At 59.3% G+C, this 20827-nt stretch overlaps 1 protein-coding gene across 50 annotated transcripts in view; it reads left to right on the forward strand.

The window, feature by feature from the left end:
- The window catches only part of MYT1L (myelin transcription factor 1 like), a 409061-nt gene that overhangs the window by 327536 nt on the left and 60698 nt on the right, over positions 1–20827 (forward strand). For 28 of the 50 annotated variants that reach the window (XM_072767848.1, XM_072767862.1, XM_072767844.1 and 25 more), the window contains exons 12-17: positions 3199–3289; positions 4694–4801; positions 8349–8560; positions 15523–15773; positions 17601–17837; positions 19922–20043. In XM_072767848.1, coding sequence (XP_072623949.1) covers positions 3199–3289; positions 4694–4801; positions 8349–8560; positions 15523–15773; positions 17601–17837; positions 19922–20043 — 1021 coding nt within the window. Of the gene's footprint in view, positions 1–3198; positions 3290–4693; positions 4802–8348; positions 8561–15522; positions 15774–17600; positions 17838–19921; positions 20044–20402; positions 20466–20827 lie in introns of all 50 variants that reach the window. The other 22 variants (XM_072767837.1, XM_072767861.1, XM_072767860.1 and 19 more) reach the window with 1 other exon arrangement.

The following is a 20827-nucleotide window of genomic DNA, read 5'->3' on the forward strand; positions in this document are numbered from 1 at the left end:
TGGCTCACTTGGGAACTCTCGAGGTGCAAATCTGTCCGAACAAAGAGAGGTTCCTAGCGGCCCCTGAGGCTCAGAAACATTCAGCTGAACATTTCCAGGGGCGATAGAAGCTTTGTGCCTCCGGGTTTCCGAGCGGCTCCTGAGCACGAGAAGCCCGTATTTCTGATAAGTGCCCGGCGAACAAACGCGCAGAGCCGGCGAGGAAGCCACTCGAGTGCAAGGCCGTGCCCGTGTGTTACATGAGCAGGGAGCCAGCATGGTCTGAACGCAGCAGCTTCCGTGGCTGAGCGCCAGCGCGCGGCCTCCCTCACCCCCCACCAGCCCGCCCTGCCCCCCTTCCCGGGTGAGCTCGGTGCCCGGCCAGCGGAAGGCCCTCGGCGTCTTCAGAGCAACGCGAGCCGGCACCGACCTGCCCAGCGGGGAGCGGGCCCGGGCCTGAGGCCCCGGCTGCCGGGGTCCCCTCCCGCCTGCACGCAGCGGGTCTGGCTCTGCGCCCCGGCCCCAGGCCTGTCGGGCTGCGCCCCGGCCCCCTCGGCCCTCCCGGCCCCCCGAGGGCCCGCCTCTGACCTCTGAGGGCGCCGCTGCCTCGGCAGTCCCTCTCCAAGGCGCACGTTTCCGCCTCCCGAGTAGACACCCAGCTCCTTCCCCGGGCTGGGAAATGCCCCCGACTCCTTATTTTCACAGGGAAAGTCTGAACGGGGCAGGAACGGGGCTGTGCTCCGCGCAGCTGCGTGGGGCCCCTGGGCCCGGGGTCGGACCTGGGCTCTCCTTGGTCCCGGGCGGGGGGGGGGGGGGCTCCACACCCAGCCGGGGAGCCCCTTGCCGAGCTCCAGCAGAAAGCCGCTTCCAAATACTCACCATACAGCTCTTCAGAGACCCTAGGAATTTAAAAGGACAAAAACAATTAGACTCCTCAGACGCAGGTCTTCCTTTTAGGCTTAGATTTTTTCCCATTTTTTTCTGGGCCAGCCTCCCCCAGGCCCCGTTTCTGGCCCGTCGAAGGCAGCCTGTAGCACGCTGAGCTAGAAGCACAGGGCTCGCCGCCCGGTGGTTCTGGCCCTCGGCAGCCGAGAACGGGCCGGGCGCTCAACACAGCAGGTGACCACGGGGCTAGGGGCTCCCCAGCGGGTCCGGCTCCCCAAGGACACGCAGGCTCCACGGGGTGGCACCTGAGCAGGTCCTGAGGGATAGGGAGGGGCCCGGGCTGGTCGGACGGCTGGACACCAGGCGTGACGGAGGCCGGGGCCAGGGATGGACAGTCTGGGACGAGGTCAGGACACACTGCAGACACGGGCAGGCGGAAGGATGGGCGACGGAGGGCTTGGAGGTGACCCCAGGACGCCCACCAGGCCGACACAAGGACACTCTCCACCAACAGACGTAGTGACGGAGAAATGGGCCCCACCTTAGAAGACACGGCGGCTCGGGCTCTCCGGGTGGCTGGAAGTGCAGCGTGGTGCTCCCGCGGGCTGGGGGGAGGCTCCGGGGTCTGGGTGGGGTCGGGGATGGGGCGGCTCTCGGGACCTGCTTTCCAGCCAGGGCTCGCGGGATCCAAGGATGAGGTTGTCCAGACAGGAGGCACGAAGCGAGAATGAACAGGAGCCAAAAACGGGAGTTTGGGGCACGAGCATATAGAACATGAGGCCGAGGAAGAGGGAGCAGAGGGACGCAGGAGAGCACGGTGGTTCTGGAAAGGTCCGGCCCACGCGGGGAGGCCTGAGAAGGTGGTCGGAGGGGACGGGCGGCCGAGGTCACTGCCACTGAGGCTCAGGTGCAGAGAAGGGAGGGTGGGAAGGATGAGCGGCAGGTGCAGCGGCAGCCTGAGGACCGCGGGGCCGAGGCAGACACCGAGCGCAGGTGCGGCCCCCGGACGGCAGGAGGGAGTCCGCGTCTCCACGCGGCGGGGCGGGCGGCCGAGCGTGCAAGGCTCCGCTCTCTCTACCAGGAAGACCAGGTTTTGGAAAGTGTAGCGTCCCCGGGAAGGAAAGATGCGCTGACTTGAGAGGAAGCTGTGTCGCGGGGAGGGTTTCCACGAGGCCCCGACAGGAGGATGGATGACGGAGGTGAAGCGGGAGCCCAGAGGGAGGAGTGCAGGCCCCGGGGGGTGAGGGGGGACGGCGAGCGAGGCCTCGGGGGCGACGGGCAGCAAGCAGGCAGGGCCCAGGGCGGGGGCCCGGGAAGGAGGCCTCCTGACGCCCCCCAGCCGGCCCCCGGCACACGGAGCCAAGGCCGCTCACCCTCGTCCATCGGTGCTGACCGAGCGACGGACACACGTCAGGACGACACGGGAGCACAAAACTGTAAAGGTGAAGCCAGAAGCACTCGCTCCGTGAGGACCTGGTCAGGAGGGAGCACGGCGCCCGAGGGGACAGCGTGCAGCCTCCAGGGAAGAGGGAGATGGTTCTAGAGGAGCAGAGCCGTAGAGATTCACCCCCAGCGGGTGGACTTCGCTTTTCCCGGTCCTCCTGTGAGGTGAACCCTGGGTGCTGCTACGGTGCGCACAGTCGTGCGGGGCCAGTGCTGGGCTCGGTCCTCCTGGCTTCCCACCGGCACCTGTTCCCCAGAGCAGCGGCCGCTGACGGACACACGAACTGTCCGACCGCCGCGGGTGACAGGCCGCCCACCCCTCTGGCTGCGGCGCCCGGCCCTGGGGCGTCCCCCTGCCGACCTCACGGGGTGAAGGCCGCGCAACAGTCGCTGTTCTAGCTCGTCCCGTTGGCAGGATAGTAAGATACCTGATTCCCGGATGAAAAGTCATCGTTTAATTCGTTTTATTTAAAAACCAGGTTGGGGGGGTCTCCATTCCCCAGGACCCCGTGGCTTCATCGCACCAGGTGCGCCCGGAGCACAGGCAGGTGTCCCCAGGCCCGATGTCCGTGCTGGTACACGGCCGCCCGCTAGCCGGTGCCGACCTGCGGGAGATGTAGGGAGGCCCCGCTCCCCTGCCCCGAGTGGAGCCGGGCGACCGAGCCCCACTCCGCGGCCCCCCCCCCGGCGCGCCCCGCTTTGCATGCCAACTACACCGAGGTGGACGCGACCTTCTTCCTACGTGTGTCTTCCCGACCATGCCCATCACAGACGTGTGTAGGCCTGTCCGTCGTAAACTAACCCTCCTTCGTTAGAGTGATTGATATTCTTGTACTCGGGCCATTTCTGTGTTTTAATGCTGGGCTGTCTTCTCTGCCTCTCCTTGTCAAGTTCTTGCCATGCATGAGAATGTCCTCAAGTGTCCCACTCCGGGCTGCACAGGGCGAGGGCATGTAAATAGCAACAGGAACTCTCACAGAAGGTAAGCAACGCGCTCCTGTGCCCCCAGACGCTGCGGGGACGGTCCCCGACAGCCACACCCCTGCACACCTCCTCTCCCTGCCCCGGGGGACAGGGCGCTCATGGGGAGCTCGTGGGGATGGTCCCCGACAGCCACACCCCTGCACACCTCCCCTCCCTGCCCCGGGGGACAGGGCGCTCATGGGGAGCTCATGGGGATGGTCCCCGACAGCCACACCCCTGCACACCTCCCCTCCCTGCCCCGGGGGACAGGGCGCTCATGGGGAGCTCGTGGGGGATGGTCCCCGACAGCCACACCCCTGCACACCTCCCCTCCCTGCCCCGGGGGACAGGGCGCTCGCGGGGAGGGAGCTCGTGGGGAAGGCAGCGCGTGGGGAAGGCAAATCCCAGGCCCCCTTCCTGCAGAGCGGACTCTTCCCTGGTCCCACCCCCGGTGCCCAGTGCCCTCCAAGGCGCCCCTGGGGCATGATACCCAAGGCGGAGCGGCAGCCACCCGCAGGGCGCGCTCGGTTCCCCAGGGTGGGGAGGAGCCGTGCTGTGTGCACCGTGCACGGAGGGCTCCCAAGCACGAGCCCTCGATGGTGTGTGACCGGCTAGGGGGCCCCTGAATCCCTGCCGAAGCCCCAGCCAGCAGCGTGGACACCAGCCAAGTGGGAGCAGATGCCGGGAGTGCGAGTGCGCGGCCGTGAGCCGGGTCCATAGGCGCACTCGGGACCACACTCTCGCTCTGGACAAATTCCAGCCCTTTCCTTTCCTATTCTGACCTCTACTAAGTTGCTCCTCACGCTCAGATCCTTATCAGATTCCTCCTTATCAACCCCAGAGAGATTCTGTTCCAATGTGCCCGTGCTGTCAGCCTCGCGAGCTCACGCGGAACTTTAAGTCAAGGACACCGTTGCGAGTCCCACCTTGGTTTTTGCCTGCCCGCCGGGTAACGTGGGGGCCTAGTGGTAAACTCACAAGGAGACGCACCACAACCGGCCAAAGCGCTACGGTCAGCGGCCCTCGCAGGGTCAGCGGGGAGCTCCCGGCGCCCCCCAGCCAGCTGCTGTTCTTGGGCTTTGGGGGATCTCGGCCTGCCCGGGCGGCTTCCTCCTCTCCAGAGACAGCCTGGAATGGAGCCCGTGTCCTCTTGAGCGACGCTGAGTCCGGCTCGCTACCCCGGACGGGGCTGAGTGTGCGCTACGCACGGCGTGGCCGTGAGCGTTGACGGCTGGAGGCCAAGAGGAAACCCGCGCGGTGCACCCAGGCTCACCCCCCGCCCCGTCCACCCCCCAGGATTGCCCTCGGCAGGCGTGGGGAGCTGCGGCGGGGTCTTCTCGAGCCGCCCAAGGGAGAGCCCGGAGGGGCGATGGGGGCGCGGAGCCCTCACGGGAGGCCACTAACCCCGTTTCTGTGCCCGCAGCCTCTCTGGATGCCCTATCGCTGCCGCAGAGAAACTGGCAAAGGCCCAAGAGAAGCACCAGAGCTGCGACGTGTCCAAGTCCAACCAGGCCTCAGACCGCGTGCTAAGGTACCAAACGCGAGCATGTCGTCTGGGGACACCCGAGTGTAGGCGGCCCCGGGGCCCTGGGCGAGGCCGACGGTCTGGCCGGGCGGCGGGGCCGCGGGTGGTCGCCGATGGGCCTGTGCGGGCGGGCGGCCACCTCCCCACTCCCGCACTGTGTCCGCCCCCTGCAAGGTGTTAAATGAGACACGTGGACAACGTGTTCCTGGTTTTCTCTCTGGCCTGGAAAATGTTTCATGATTCTCTGAACACTCGAGGGCGGGAGCTCTGCGCCGCAATACGCTGCCGGGGTGACCCTTCCTCGAGTGGAGGACAGGGCATGGCGCCAGCTGCACCCGGGGGCCTAGGCGCTTCTCCCCTCCGGGGCCCCGACACCACGAGGGGCGTGAGCGAGGCATCACCGCCCCCACCCGACCCACGCAGGGCAGCGGCTCGGGGACTTCCCTGAACAGAAGGACCTCGCAGATCACCTGGCCCAACCCACTGTCTCAGGTTCAGGAAGGGAGATTCTCGGGAGAGGCGGAGGGAGAAGCCCCGTCCCGGACCCCGCCGGCAGCTCTCCTTTCCACTCGCGCCCTTCAAACCCCGGGGGCCGCGCGGCCCTCGGTCCAGACTCGTCAGTGGAGACCGCGGCACAGGCGCGCCCCACGTCCCGCATGCTCTCCCTCCGGCCGCAGCGGGGAGCAGGTGCCCGGGTGCGGGAAGCAGGCTCCCACCCAGAGGCGTTGGGTGGGTTCCACGCTTCGGGGTTACAGCGGGAGCGCTGAGGGCACGCACACACGCAAGTTTGCTTTCCTTATGCCTTTAGGATAAATCACTTGGGAAAAAGCACTATTTAAGTGTCACGAGCACCTGCGTGGTTCTGCTGTGCATTACTTAAAGCTTTCTGAAAGGATTTTACCCCACTCAGTACAGACCCTCTTGTCCCTCAATAGAAAAGTTAATTGGGTCTTGGGCAGCCCGGGTGGCTCAGCAGTTTAGCGCCGCCTTCAGCCCAGGGCATGACCCCGGGGTCCTGGGATCGAGTCCTGCGTCGGGCTCCCTGCATGGAGCCTGCTTCTCCCTCTGCCTGGGTCCCTGCCTCTCTCTGTGTGTCTCTCATGAATAAATAAATAAAATCTTTTTTTAAAAAAAAAGAAAGAAAAGTTAAAATCTCTCCTTTAAAAAATGTTAGTTATTTATCTGAGAGAAAGAGATAAAGTGTGCGTGAGCAGGGGCAGGGACAGAGGGAGAAGCAGGTCCCCGCTGAGCAGGGAGCCCGATGCAGGACTTGACCCAGGACCCCGGGATCGTGACCTGAGCTGAAGGCAGATGCTCAACCCCCTGAGCTGCCTCCCCCGCCAGGGGCTCTAAAAAGTAAAAATCTTCATGGAAAATGAGAAATACTTAAGTAGGCCAAAATAAGAAAATAAAAACCATTTATAACTCCTATTTAGAGATAAAGCCTCACCAAATGCCGGTGGGTGCTCTTCTGGGTGTCTCGGTGTGGGACCTACCCGCATAACACGCCCCCCACGGCCCGCGGCCCCCACCCCACTTAGTTACGGGGCAAGAAGCCTCCCCTGGGCTCCGTCCTCCCCACAGGCATGGGGCTGACCCCAGATCCGAGGGGAGCTAGGGAGCCGCCGGGGCTCGGCGCAGCCATCCCCTCAGCAGACGCCACCCGGGGCCAGAGGGGAGCCTGGCCTGTACCTCCTGGGGCCCTCCCGGCAGGCTGAGCGCGACACATCCCCGCGGCAGACCCCACCTCGCCCAGACACAGGCCTCCCTCTGATGCGGAGCCTGAAGCAACGGCCTTTGTTTTTTTTACCTTATTTCTGTGGCTTCGTGGCCACGGGGCCCTTTCCACGGGCCAAAGTCCCGGAAAACCACCGCAAAGGATAGACGGACGACGAGTGTGCGCTGAAGCGGTGCCTCTGGCGGGGCGGGCGGGACGGGCGGGAGGGACCCGCAGCAACCGCGGCCTGGCCTCCGGGGCTGTCCCGTGCTCCCGAGCACCCACCTCCCAGGACGGGAGGACCTGGTCTCCGTGGGGCCGGAGGGAGGTCTGGAGGGAGGAAGAGAGAACTGCCTTAGGGCCGCGCTCATTGAACAAAGAGCTAAAACACCTTCCAGCCGAGTGCCCCACAGGGAGACCTCAAGGCTTCCAATCCCGTTCCAGTTCTCCCGCCTCTGGCCCCCATCACAGCCTCAGTTGGACACCGGGGACCCCGTCACCCCTGCCTGTGCTCCAGCCCCGCTCCTTCAGAGCTGGTCCTGGTCTCCGACGGCTCAGGGATGTGCCTCCCGCAGCCTTGCCCGCTGCGCAGAGCCGACCCCCCACCTGGTCCCAGGCTGCCAGGTCCCGCAGGCCCCGGGGGTGCTGTTGGCGCCCCTGCTCCTCACCTTTGACCTCTGTGGCCCCTTTCCCCGGATCTTAACCTGTACAGCTCACCCTACACCTGGACCCTTAAAACAGCATCACACTCTGCATGCTGCCCGGAAACCCAAGGCAAGGGTTCGGTTCCCTTATGCGCCCCCACATTACCCACGACGCCTAAGGGGCGTCCACCCGGTCACCACAGTATTTCATTGGTCTGACAAGAGTAGGCTGCGTTAAGGAAATCAAAATAAAGGTGTCGGTGATCCAATAAAGGTGTTAGCACGAGGGGAAGCTGGGTGAAGAGCAGAGGTGGCCCCTCCTCTCGGCGTGTCTGTAAGTCTACGGTCATTTCCCAAAACAGTTTCACACTCTCTCCCGCGTTACGCACAACTGGGTGGACACACACACGCACACAAAACAAGGTAGACTATTGACGACTGAGCAATAACCGAGCGCTCCTCCGGTTCAAGACTTTGTTCCCAAGTCTGGACAGCTGGGTGACTACCCGCTAAACATCTCACGCGTCCCATTGTCACGTCCAGCCATGAACCATTCTATCTCGTTTTGGGTCAGCCCATGTCCCTAAGAGGTTTTCTACATTTCTTCCTTTTTTTAAAATTTTTTTAAATTAAATTTATGTATTTTTTCATGAGAGACACAGAGAGAGGCAGAGACAGAGGCCAAGGGAGAAGCAGGCTCCATGCAGGGAGCCCGATGCGGGACTCGATCCCAGGACCCTGGGGTCACGCTCTGAGCTGAAGGCAGATGCTCAACCACTGAGCCACCCAGGCGTCCCTTTTTTAAATTTTTTTTTTTATTTTTTTTTTTAAGGCAAATGTCTTATTGGCTCACGTCCTGTATTGTAACTCTTAGTCTCTGAAACCGGTGTGAAAAGAACGCGTGGATGCAAGGTCCTTCCCGTCCTCACACCGCCCGGGTCCCACCCAGCCAGCCAGGGCTTCAAACAGAAAAAGAAATAAGGGAAAAAGCAAAATATCTTATTTCCTTCTTAACTGTTCCTGTCGGCCGTCAGGCTCAGGCAGACAGCCTGTTGGGTGCCGCGTCACCCCAGCACGCGCGGTCGTTCTGGGGCGGGTGGATCTGAGCCGCGTGCCCTCATCTCCACGCGCACCGCGTCTTAGCTGCAGCCGCGAGAGAGCAAGATGCCGATTGTTTCCTGTTTGTTCACAGGCCAATGTGCTTTGTAAAGCAGCTCGAGATCCCTCACTACGGCTACAGAAACAACGTCCCCACGACCACGCCTCGCTCCAACCTGGCCAAAGAGCTGGAGAAGTATTCCAAGACCTCGTTTGAGTACAACACTTACGACAGCCATACTTATGGCAAGCGGGCCATAGCTCCCAAGGTGCAAACCAGGGATATATCCCCCAAAGGATATGATGGTAGGAGGTGCACACTCTTCTACGTGAGAGTCACGCTTGCCGTTAATAATGTTGTTGTTGTGTGTATCCGTTTCCTACAAACCGGTCGAGCAGGTGGTCGCTTGGCGGGTGCCCCGGAAAGCCGACCCCAGGCGGGGGCCCGTCCGTGTGCTCGCGGGCCTGGGTGAGCCCCGCCTGCAGGAGGGAGGAAGATGCCCGCCCCTCAGGGTTTCCAAAGCAGCACGTTCTGGCCGCTTTCAGAATGTGCAGAGAGCCGTCGGCTCACCTGCTTCCTTCCCGCTGTTGCCTCGGAGGTGTCCTTGCACTTCCCGTAGACGAGGGCCCAGCACCCATCAACCTGGGACCGCCAGAGGGAGCACCCGGAGTTCTTGGCCCTTTTGGGAAACCCTGCATTCCCTCGGGGTTCTCGATCTTGGATGCACATTAGATTCGTCTGGGGAGACGTTAAGCATCCTCATGCCCAGGCTGCACCCTGGACCAGTTAAATTGGAATCCCTGGGAGAGGGTGGGGGGGGAGGGGCTGCCTCTATGGCGACATTATCTAAGTGACCGGTGATTCCAAGGTGCACCCAAGAGCAGAAACTTCTGCTGGTGTCACCAGGCCTTCTCCTGGCAGATGCCGGCCCTGGCCTGTTTCCCCGTGGGGAGTGGGGCCGGGCAGGGCCTCCTTTTATGACCTAGCTACCGTGCATCCACCAAAAACAAAAAGCAGGTAGAACCAATAAAAACCACCTGCTTCTCAGGGGGTAGCTTGTTTCCCCTCATGGGTCCCGGGTCCTCTGCCAATGATTCGAGCTAATCCCCACGGCTTCCCTGCGCTAACATGGTAAGTCGTTGAACGCGGAAGGGATGACTGCATTTCTCTGATGTCACGTGTTTATCTAACCACATTTCTGCTTCAAATTCTAGGATATATGGGCTGAGTGGGCAAATTTTTCTGACTGGGATGTGGGTTGTACAAGTTTTGATGATTTTTAGGTCTTATCTGGGTGTTCTGTAGCAGAGGCAAGGAGATGGGCCTTTAAAGATCTTTTAGCTCCTCTCTGAAAAAGACACGTAATTAAAATCACAGCAAACAAAAAATATTTGTTTAAATCGAATGCTTGGGGAGCTCCAAAACCTCTTTACGATTCAATGTGAGTCTTTGCACATGTTTCTGAGTTATGTGAGTTATTCTTTGCCTTAATGACAATTATTATGTATAGTGGGTGAAATTTAGTATATCTTCGATGTATCGTATATTGATTATCCTCGTGTGTGTCAATTCTTAATATAGAGGAACGAAATGTAAGTGGAAAAAAAGAGAGTGGCTTAGGGTATAACAGAAAATAATTATTTTGGTTTTATTTTATCATAATGATTTTCCGATTTCCAGTTTGCTATAACTTTATCCATTTGATTGCAAACGAAGGATCAGAAAAATTGAATTCGCATAATTAAGAATTCTGCTTCTACCATTTCCAATTCAGCAATATTTCACAGTGATCTGGGGAGGAGTTCCACTAGATGTTGGTCTTCCCACACCTGTTTGCTGCTCTTGTTCTGTGGCCTGATTTCCTTGGCCTTGTCATATGGTTGGATTTTGGGTGAGGTCATGACCAGTAGGGCACATTTTCCTGCTTACAACACCCTTCGGTGGATAAGGAGTCAAACCTACCGGGTCAATTCTCAGCTCTGCCATTTAGGAGCTGTGTGATATTTGGCAGATGAATCTTTCCGTGTGTTCGTTTCCCCAAGAACAGAGTAGTAGTAACAATTCCCATCCTTTGGACCCCATGGAGCTGTTGTGAGATCAGCTGACAGCTCTAAAGAGCTGGACAAACTTTTAATTACTGGCATTCATTCTTACCCACCCAGAAAATACCTGTTGTCGGAAACCTTACCTGAGCCAAGCTCTTCAACTGGCCCCCAAGGAACCCAGAATATGGAACAATATTAGGCCTTTACGAAACCTGTAAAAGGGAGAGGGGGCAGGGAAAGAAAGGCTACTGAGAGGAGCATCAATGACTCCATTTCTTTCACACTAGATTCATCTGACAGACTTTTTAAACATTAAAGAAAGTTCCCATTAAGGATGAGAGCGGCCAGGTCGGTTTCCTTGGTAGGATGTAAACTGAGAGCCGTCTCTGAAGCAGGCAACGGGCAGGAGGCACCACAGAGTAATTGCGGTCTGGGGTCACCCTACAGGAATGTCCTCCTCATGGCTTGTTGCAGATGCAGAGAGCTGGGTCATCGCTCCTAAAGAGTAAGGGTGGAATGAGCCTACTGTAGGGGGAAGCATTACACTTGGGAGCAAGGGGAAGGGCCGTGGAGATGCCCAACAGGATAGAAAAATAGGACCTTTCTCCCCAGTCTTTGGATATCACACCTTAGATCCCACCACCTGTGCTGAAAAAAACACTTGACACACATTGTTTTACCTGCATGCATCCTTCCAGACACTGGCTAGTTGCTATCTTTCTGTCTATCTGTCTGTCTATCCAGAAATCCATCCAATGACCCATCTGTGCATCCATCCATCCACTCATCCACCCATCCACCCATCCATCCACCCATCCACCCATTCACCCATTCATCCATCCATCATCCATCCATCTGCCCATCCAACCCTCCACCCATCCACCCATTCATCCATCCATCCAACCCTCCACCCATCCACCCATCCACCCATCCACCCATTCATCCATCCATCCACCCATCCATCTGTTCATCCATGCATCCACCCAACCAACCACTCGGCTGTCTATCTATCATGTATCATCTATCTCTTCTTTCCCTCTGGAGGACAAGCTTTCAGGCAGAGTTGGAGAACAAACAGAAGACAGTGAGACATGCTCTCACGCAGACAGTGAAGCAAGGAATCCATTCTGGAGGAATTAGCAGGAGCTTTATCAAAATGGCTTGATCGTGAGCTTGAGTAGAAATTATGCAAAGGTAGAAGATCCATGTGTTGGTAGGAAGGGCCTGTGGCCTGGAGAGGTGCCTGAGAGCAGGGACGGGCACCTGTGGGGCAGGTGAGGAGATGGCTGTGCGTCACCCACCATGCAGAGGAGCTTGAGGCGCTCTCCTGTAAGATATGGAAGTCCACGCGCCAGGGCAGTGAATGAGGGAAGGCGGGAAAGGACAGAGGTTCCCAAACATGTATGTCGGCCTTGCCGTCTCCCTGAGCACCAGCATCTCCCCCAGCCTGTTGGTTACAGTGACCTAAGAACGGCTCTGATGTGTTGAAGTTGTTGGATAAAAAATAAGAGTTTGTGACATGTAAAGATCATGTGAAGTTCAGATTTCAGTGTCCATCGGTAAAGCCACACGGGCCCCAGCCGCCTGCCTCCATTTGGTCAGTGACTGGTTTCACACAATGGCAGAGCCGAGCGGTTGTGCCAGAGACCATGGGGCCCGTAAAACCTAGACTATTGTCCAGTCCTTCTGGACTGGACAATGTGTCCACTGTAAGGACACCTTATCTACCCCGTATGTTAATAGATAAGAAGGCGGACGTTCCCGGGCAGAAACAGCGGCCAGACCCAGTGTAAGACATCTCCACGCATGTCTCCAGGCGATACACCACTACCCCGAGCTTTGTCTAGACCCGCAAGTTCCCAGAGGCCCCAAGGGCTCCCCACATGAGCCTCCCTTCTGTCATCCCCAACCTCCAAACTCTCCAAGCTGAACACTTCATGATGGGCTTTGAACTTCCTCTCTGCTCCCCAAACTCAGGGCCACCCTGAGGAGCTCAACCTCCCATCTGTCACCCCAGCCCCCGTCCAGGCCCCCACCAGCAACGGCTCCCGGAACTGCTCAGGTGGCCGCCCAGATCCCTCCTCACCCCTGCCCCCAGAACGCCCGCCCTCCTCCCCACCCCTGCTGGCGGGCCGCCCCGCAGTCCAGCTGCCCCACAACGTCTCTGACGCAGCCCGGCCCGACTCAGCAGCCCTCCTCCTGACTTCCCGACGGCGCCCGTGCAGAACCGGGCCGCTGTTCTCGCCCGCATGCAGCTCTGGGTCTCGCCCCTGCAGTTTCACGGGTAAACGGCCTATCTTCCCACTGGATTGTAAACCCTGTCCTCAGATTAAACCCCACAGTGGCAAAGCTGGCTGTGTAGACACTACTTACTGTCCTAGTGGGAGAGTGGACATGAAGAGTCCGTGCTGGGACTTGATGCGTTAGGTCACGTGAGCAGAGTGTGTGCAGACCCCGTCTAACTGTATCCTCTCGAGAAAGCTCCTCCTCCGACCCAGCACTGCATCCGCCTCGGTGCACTGACGACTGCGCAAACCTGCGTGGGCACCGTGAGAGTCGGTGCTGTGCTCGAGGGCGCTCGGCCGTCGAGTCCATCCAGGTCCGCCCACGGGGTAAACCCCCAGGGGTGCCTCCAGACCGTCCTCTTTCCATGTGGTCCTCGTGGAAGTCTGGGCTGTAAGGACACATTATCTATCCCTTATGTTAATAGATAAGAAGGCGGACGTTCCCGGGAGGAGACGCGCACATTTGGTGAGACTCTCCTGAGCAGAGCGGGGTCGTAAGAAGGCTCTGGCTGGAACGTGGTCGTTTTACTTTTTTAATTTGTCATCTTTAGCCAATAGAAATCCCGTGGAGTCGTTCTTTGTCCTGCAAGAGAGGGATAGGATGCTGGAAGAGGGGGTGTCTCAAGGCGGTGCAAGGCCTAGCGGGTTGTCCCTGCAGCCGCACGCAGGGTGGCATGACCGGGGACAGGCCGGCTCCCGGAAGGACAGTGGCAGGGCCTGGCTGCCGGGTGACTGGAAAGGGAAATGCGTTTTGTCGTGGTCAGTGGTCAGCGATGCTGGCTTTGGGAGCGGTCCACGAACAGGTGACAGTTACGAGGCCCGAGGACCCCCCCCCACCCCGACACGTGGAGGCGTCCGGCCTCCTTCCACTTGAACAAAACAAAGGTGTGCCCGCGCTCAGGGAAGCCATACGCCCCTCGGGGTCAGGCCCGCCAGCCGAGCGGCCCCAGGCCCTCCCCGCTGGCCTTCTGCCCCGACCCACCGACGCGGCGCCAGCCGGGGACCCGACAGCCGGGGAAGGAGGCGCACTCTGCCCGGGGTGGCTGCCGTTTGCTGTACAGACGATGCCCTGCTTCGTTCTTTTAGAAACTGCAATTTGCTCATTTCAAACTGAAATGGCCGTTTTTCTTATTTATGTGCATACGTCTCTTTCCCGCCCCAGTGGCTAGCCCCCGCCCCAGTGGCTAGGGGAAGGACCCCTCCGAGGCACTGTGTCACCCCTCCCACAATCTTTACACTCCTATTTTTATATCAAGACTGTAAACGGTGTAAAACCCCAGACTTCAGTCCCCGCGCAGAGAACCACGAGCCGCTGCCCCCTGCGCGGGTCCCCAGGGGCGGCCTCTCCAGGGAGGGTCTCTGGGGCCCCACGGGGCGCTCCGTGCCCACACCCCAGACCATGCCCCCCACCACGCCGCGCCATCCGCTGCGTAGGCAAGGTGCGTTCACAGAGGGATGAGGAAGGGAGGTCGTGTCGCAGACACAGCAGCAGGGGTGCTGGTTAGTCCTCGCGGAGCGGGACCCGGCCCGCACGGCTCCTTGTGCTGGGGGTGTCAGTGGTGCGGGCCACCCTCTGGTCCACGCGAGGGGACCCGCCTGTGCGGTGGCTCTGTGACGTTTGGTCGGCACCCCCGAGGCTGCGTGTGCTGTGCCTGCATCTCTGTGCAAGCCGGTGGCACAATGAAAGCACCGTCTTTGGTCCAAAGTGGAAAGGCACCAACGATGAAAGCTTAGGTACTTTTTCACTTGTAGCCGAATAAGGGGCTTCGGGCAATTCCTTGGCGTAGCTCGTGATGACCGGCCGTGTGTGAGGCCAGCTGTCGAGCCCCGCTCTGCTGGCGCCTGCCCTGTGGGAGGAAGGCATTGTGCGTGTCCTCCGAAGGGGCTACTCGGGTTACAGAGGGCGGGTGACAGCGCTGGACACCCAGGGCGAGCCGGCGAAACTCACTCTGGAAGGGACGTCCAGAGGTGCACCTGGGGTCGTGCAAGAGTGGCTCACAGGTGGAGACGTCTTGGGGGGTTCCTGCGCCCCCCCCCCAGGTTCACCTGCTAATTCCTCCCTGTGCAGGACTCCAGGGGGGGGAGTGACCTGACCGCCCTGCAGGTGGGCACCCTGTGACCCTGCTGCCCTCGGCATTGGCCACAGGGCCCTAACAGATCACCTGCAAACGTTGTTCCCACCCGTGGGCCGGAGGACACTTCCAGGGGTAGAAACACCGGCCGCCCCGGGCCTGTGCACCGTGGGTGACGCAGGTTGCTCACAGGGCGCCCTGCCAGCCAGGCTCCATCCCTGCAGGGAGGCGAGGCGACGTGTGGCGTGTCCGTGGCCTCCCCGCCCCGCTTACCTGGGCAGGGCCCTCTCCCTGGGCAGGCCGGTTCCTCTGTGGGGCTCTTTACTAGACGCACAGGGGAATATTTTTCTTGAGGAAAGGAGTGTTTCCGTCACGCGTGCCCAGCTGGTGGGCCTCCCCCAAAAGCACAGGAGCATGTGAGGCTACACCACCTGCACGCGGGACAGGGAGCCCCCGCTGGCCGCTGAGGCCCTTCCTGGCTGGGAGGAGCGGCCGGCCTCTTGAGGGACAAGGTCTGTGGGGTCCCCCTTGCCCACTGAGCCGATGGGCAGTTGTGATGGGGAGACCCCCCCCCACGGGCCTCGGCCAGGCCTGGGTCCCGGGCACGCCCCGACGTCGGGCGGCCGAGTCCTACTCGGGTGTGGCCACCGCAGCCACCTGTGGCCTGGCACAGAGGCGCCTGCGCCCCTGCTCACCCAGCTGTGCCGGGAAAGGCCAGACGGGCTCTTCCCCCCGACAGCTCGGGCGCCGCGCGTCCCCAGGGCCGGCGGGAGGGGTGCGCGGCGGGTGGCGGGGCGCCGTGCCCTGCTCTGCTGTGGCCCCGGCGGCGGGGACCCAAGTCATCCGTGTCCCCGTGTCTCCCCAGCGAAGCGGTACTGCAAGAACGCCAGCCCCAGCAGCAGCACCACCAGCAGCTACGCGCCCAGCAGCAGCAGCAACATGAGCTGTGGCGGAGGCAGCAGCGCCAGCAGCACGTGCAGCAAGAGCAGCTTCGACTACGCGCACGACATGGAGGCGGCCCACATGGCGGCCACGGCCATCCTCAACCTGTCCACGCGCTGCCGCGAGATGCCGCAGAACCTGTCCACCAAGCCACAGGACCTGTGTGCCGCGCGGGTAGGCCCACCGGGGGGCACCCTCCTGCCGGGCCTGGGGGGGCGCGTCCCCGAGCTCTCGGCCACTGGAGCCCGGCTGCTGCACGTGCTGACACCCTGAGGCCTGCTCGCTGGGGGGTGGTGGGCAGCGTGGCTTCGCGGGGAGTGGGGCGCCTGGTTTGTGAACCAGGGGAGGTTGTCAGGCCTGTTGGATGAGACCAGTGCGTGGACCCTCCTCGTCAGGGTCCAGAGGACACCCAGGGCCCACACGCCGTTTCACACGGCTGCACAGAGAATAGGAAACTAATGGGGCCTACGCACGAGGAGGGTGGGGGCCCCGCTGTCAAAGAAGGCGCAGGACTGTCCCCTGGCTCCCGGGGGTCGCTCAGGACTAGGAAACAAAGACAGTACGAGGACGGGTGGGCGGGCGGACCATGCTGTCCCCTCCTCTGCAGAAAACAAAGGGACCCCCTGCAGTCCTAGGGCGGCCTGGCCATGCAGCAGGAGCGCCCGACCCTGCGGCGGGTGTCGGAAGGGATAGTAGTTTGTAGGAACAGAGAAAGGTCAGTCATTTCGTGCTTTGCAAGTGCTTTCTTTTCTATTAGTATTTTATTCCTAGAGTTTGGGGCAGTGTCAGGGGCGTGTGCGGTCTCTGTGTGATCAGGGCCGCCGAAAGCCAAGGCTAGCGTGGAAGAGGCAAGGAGAGAAAGGACAAAAAGCAAGCAGGCAAGCAACCCCTTCCGATTTTGTCTCCGGCTTATCAAAGCCAAGACTGGGGGGACAGAGGCGAGTGCCGCAGGCTCCGTCAGCGGCAGCAGGAGCGCGACCCCCGGGAGGAGCGCGCGGCAGGACCACGATGCCCGGGTGTCTCGAGGCAACGGCCTGCGCGGGGCTCCGGCTCCCAGCAGCCTCCCTCCTCTGCTGCATCCAGAGGAAGGAGCCGCGAGACACCCGGAGATGCAGCCCTGGAGCCAGATCCTTGCTCGAGAGAGTGGAACTCCCCAGGAACGGGGTGGGGGGCGTTGGCACCTGTCTCGCTCCATCCTCCGCGTGTCCTTCCTCGTGTCCCTCCTCCTGAGAGGCGAGCTCTCGAGACTTCTTCATCTGTTTGAAAGCATCATTTAAGAAAAAAAAAAAAGAAAGAAAGAAAAAAGAAAACTCACCCCGTACCTCTTCACTTTTTTGAGCCCGTGGGCTAAATTGCGGGTTTGCGGAGACGCGGAGCAGGTCAGGCCGTGGAAGTACCTAGAACGGTGACTGCGGGTCTCCCTCCCCGAGGACAGAAAATACTCTTCATCACAGGATTCCGGGTTGGGAAGCGAATTCGGCTGCCCCTCCCGCCCCCCCCCCCACCCCTGCTTCCTCCGTGTCTCCCCCTCCCCGTCCCCGGGTACTCGCATCAGGGACACGGAAGGACAATGGTTAAGCGTAAACACGCATCTGTCTCTGATCTCTTAAACGTTATTCGAGCTGGAATAGAATCGAGATTAGGCGCCCCTTTGGTTCTCCCCCGGCAGGGCTTACTTCTAAAAGCAGATCTGTATTGCAGAAAACAGAAGATAAAGATGGATGGTAAATACGCGGTGGGTCTGTGATAGGTAAATAGGTAAGGACAGGGGGAGACGCAGATGACAGGTCGTCACTGGGTGGCCAGACGCGTGCACCTGCCAGCCGCTGGGGCTGAGCACAGGCCCCCGCTACATCCCCAAAGCACCCCTCCTGCCACCCTCGGGAGCCCGTCCATGGGGGCCGGCGGGAGGAATCCGCGTCCGGAGCCCACTCGGGCTGAAGGCAGGGCTGCGGGGCGGCGGGTGGAGCTGCCTGGTTACCGTGTCTCTCTGTCCAGCAGAACCCTGACATGGAGGTGGACGAGAACGGGACTCTGGACCTCAGCATGAACAAGCCACGGCCGCGGGAGAGCTGCTGCCCGGTCCTGACGCCCCTGGAGCCCATGTCCCCCCAGCAGCAGGCGGTGATGGGCAGCCGGTGCTTCCAGCTCGGGGAGGATGACTGCTGGGAGCTGCCCGTGGACTACACCAAGATGAAGCCCCGCAGGGCGGACGGGGGCGACGCCAGCGAGGTCCCCGTACGTGCCCCTCACCCGCCGGCCTGCTCGGGGCGTGGGATGGGGCGTGGGTGGGCGCGCTTAGTGTGGCCTCGCGGCCTGGGGCCGACAGCACACTCCGCCCTCCGTTCACCGACGGGGCGAAACAAACCACACGCTCTTTTCAACGCTGAATCTTATTTTCTAACAAGCGTGCTCTGTTGCAAACGATTTCTCTAGGGAAATAGGTAAACAGCAGGCCGGTCCGTTTTCCCGGGTGACATATTGCTATGAGGGCTGATTCCCGTTGCAGAGAGAGAATTAGAGCGTCTTCGGTTCTTGCACGTGCACGAGAGGGCCCTCGGACGCTGAGGACAGCGTCTGTGCTCCAAGAACCTAGAATACTCAGAGGAGTGTATACCCCAGCCCTGAAAAAAAAAATCATTTTAGTGCCTAAAATCACCTAAATCATTGTCGAGCACAGTATTACCAAACACCTATGTCACGAACATATTTTTGAAGTGGGGATCTGTGATCCGAAAATAGAGCTTTCCTGGGGAACCTTTCCGAAGCCAAATGGCACGAGGTAAAGGAAAGACTTAACCCCTCATTTGTGTAGAAAATAAATGAGCGTTCCCAGACCCCAAAACTCAGCTCTCCGGCTTCTCTGAACCTTGGGACTCCCCTTGCTAACAGACGCACCCACGACCTAGGATGACGCCCAGAGGCGCCAGATGCAGCCCAGAGCTCCGGAGCCCGGCGCCGAGGCGGAGCGTGGTCTCGGGGCAGGTGCCCGGCGGCAGCTCACTGCAAAACCAGCACCGGACGCCCTTCGCCCTCCTTGCCTTTTTTCTGTAAAAGCAAAACTCCTCTTTGGGTGTCTGTCCGTTAGCAAAAGCAGGTTCCAAAGGGGTCTTTCCTCAGAGCCAAGTGGTGTGTGTGGTGAGCTCTGGAACGGTGGGGGACACCTGGAGTTGTTATAATGTTCACGTTCGCGTTGCTAAAATAGTTAAAATACCCTTTAGCCTAAGAAAAGAAATGAAGAAAAGCTTGTTCTTTATTGTACTGGCTTTTTCTCCCGTGTTCCACCCTGGAAACTATGACATCTTCTTTATTCCCTGAAAAATGAAAATCCTCCTTGAATACAATAGGGAGACCACCGTCAAAGCACTAGCTCCTCACAGAAACAAGGAAGCGCAGAAAAGGGGGAACATTAGCTCTTTGTGGGAATTGGCAGGAAAGGCACCCGGTTATAAGGCCATTACATCTTAAAGCCTATTATCTTTATTCTTCAAATTGATTTAAGTATCCAGGCATTGCAGAAGAATAGAGTCTGAGCGGCAAGGTAAATTCCAAAGAATTCTTTTCTCTCCCACGGTGTTAAGTCACTGCCACCAAACAAGGCGTGGCGGTTGAGTCTCTGAATTTATTTTAATTAAAATTAAGGCCTCCTAAATCGACAGTATTGCCGTCATACAGACTGTCCCGGGAGTAGGCGCTGCGCCCGGGTAGTCACGAGGCGCGTCTGCTGAGTCCCGCCACCTGTAGGAGCCTCGTAGTTACCCCTACCAGAAGCAGACACTTGTTCTGAGAAAGAAAATACTGCATAAGAATAATCGGGAACCACGGCATTAGTCCCAGGTGGTCTTGCCTTCCGTGGGGCCCAATGCACGCGTGCAGAAAGCTCCCCGGGGGTTGGGAGAAGCTCTGAGTGCCTTTAGGGTTCGCGTGAAGCTGTGCAGGGCCGTGCTGCAGGGGAGCATCGTACGCCGGCAGGTGCTTACTGGACAGTGAATCAGAAACACCAGCTACCCAGTGGGGTGTCTGGTTCCAAACCCGCCATCTGGCCCGTATACGTGTCCCGCCCCCCGACGGGTGTGAATCTAGACGCTTAGAGCAGTTGGTGAGCAATTGAGGTCCGCTCTGGAGAAGATGCTCTTTGAACAGAGTCCAGCTTTGTCCTTTCAGAAGGGGCCTCGCCGGGACACGGGTGTGCAATGGTTTAACGGTCACGGTGGGTTGGAAGAGGAGGAAAGCGCGGGGCGGCCGGCACCGGGGGGGACGCGGCTGTGGCCTGCGGGTCGCGCGGTCACCTGCGCCGCCCTGAAGCTGTGTTTTGCCTGCAGCCGGAAGACTTGGACCCGTTCCAGGAGGCTCTGGAGGAGAGAAGGTACCCGGGAGAGGTGACCATCCCCAGCCCCAAGCCCAAGTACCCCCAGTGCAAGGAGAGCAAGAAGGACTTAATAACGTAAGCATAACTGCAGGTGACACGGCTGCTCTTAACTGTCCCTTTCTTTGGCTTATTCTTAAAAACCGATCTGTACATGCCTTGCCGTTGGAGCATGCGACGTTCGCAGCACATAAATGTCTCGAGCTGCCGGTTCAGTGGAGCGGGAGGCCGCGTGGCTCGCTTGCTCCCGGGACGCTCTGTGTGATGGAGACGCCTTTGCCATGTGGTCGTGCGTTTTTGCAGCTTCCCCTCAGGGCGCCTAAACCCCCTTGCAGACATTGCAGCTAAACTGGAAACAATGAAACGTTCTTAAAGTCTTTTTTTTTTTTTTAAACATACTTACTATTTTGGCTGTTCTTGTTTTTGTTTGGTGGCAGATGTCCAACACCAAGGTGTGATGGGAGTGGTCATGTGACTGGTAATTACGCCTCACATAGAAGGTGTGACTTCATTTTTCTCATGGTGGATTTTGTCTTTTCAATTTATTGTTTTCAGCTTACCTCAACAATGCTGTCAAAGTGCAAACGTCGAATTACGTGTCAACCCTCTAAGTGCTATATGTTGACCCAAGAAAGCGCGCTCCCTGGCGTGTCGTACGGTGTCCTGTAGATGCAGGCAGACTGCCTCGATTCGGAACACTTTTCACAAACATTTAAGCCGAGGAGCGCAAATTCTTTCATATTATCCTCCAAAAACTGTTTATTAACAGACACATTTTCTTCCAAGAAGAAAATCATACAAAAAATAAATAAATAAAACAAAACAAAACAAAACAAAAAAATACAAAAAAAAATTCAATATA

This window comes from Vulpes vulpes, chromosome 8 (assembly GCF_048418805.1).
Source record: "Vulpes vulpes isolate BD-2025 chromosome 8, VulVul3, whole genome shotgun sequence".
Classification (NCBI taxonomy): domain Eukaryota; kingdom Metazoa; phylum Chordata; class Mammalia; order Carnivora; family Canidae; genus Vulpes; species Vulpes vulpes.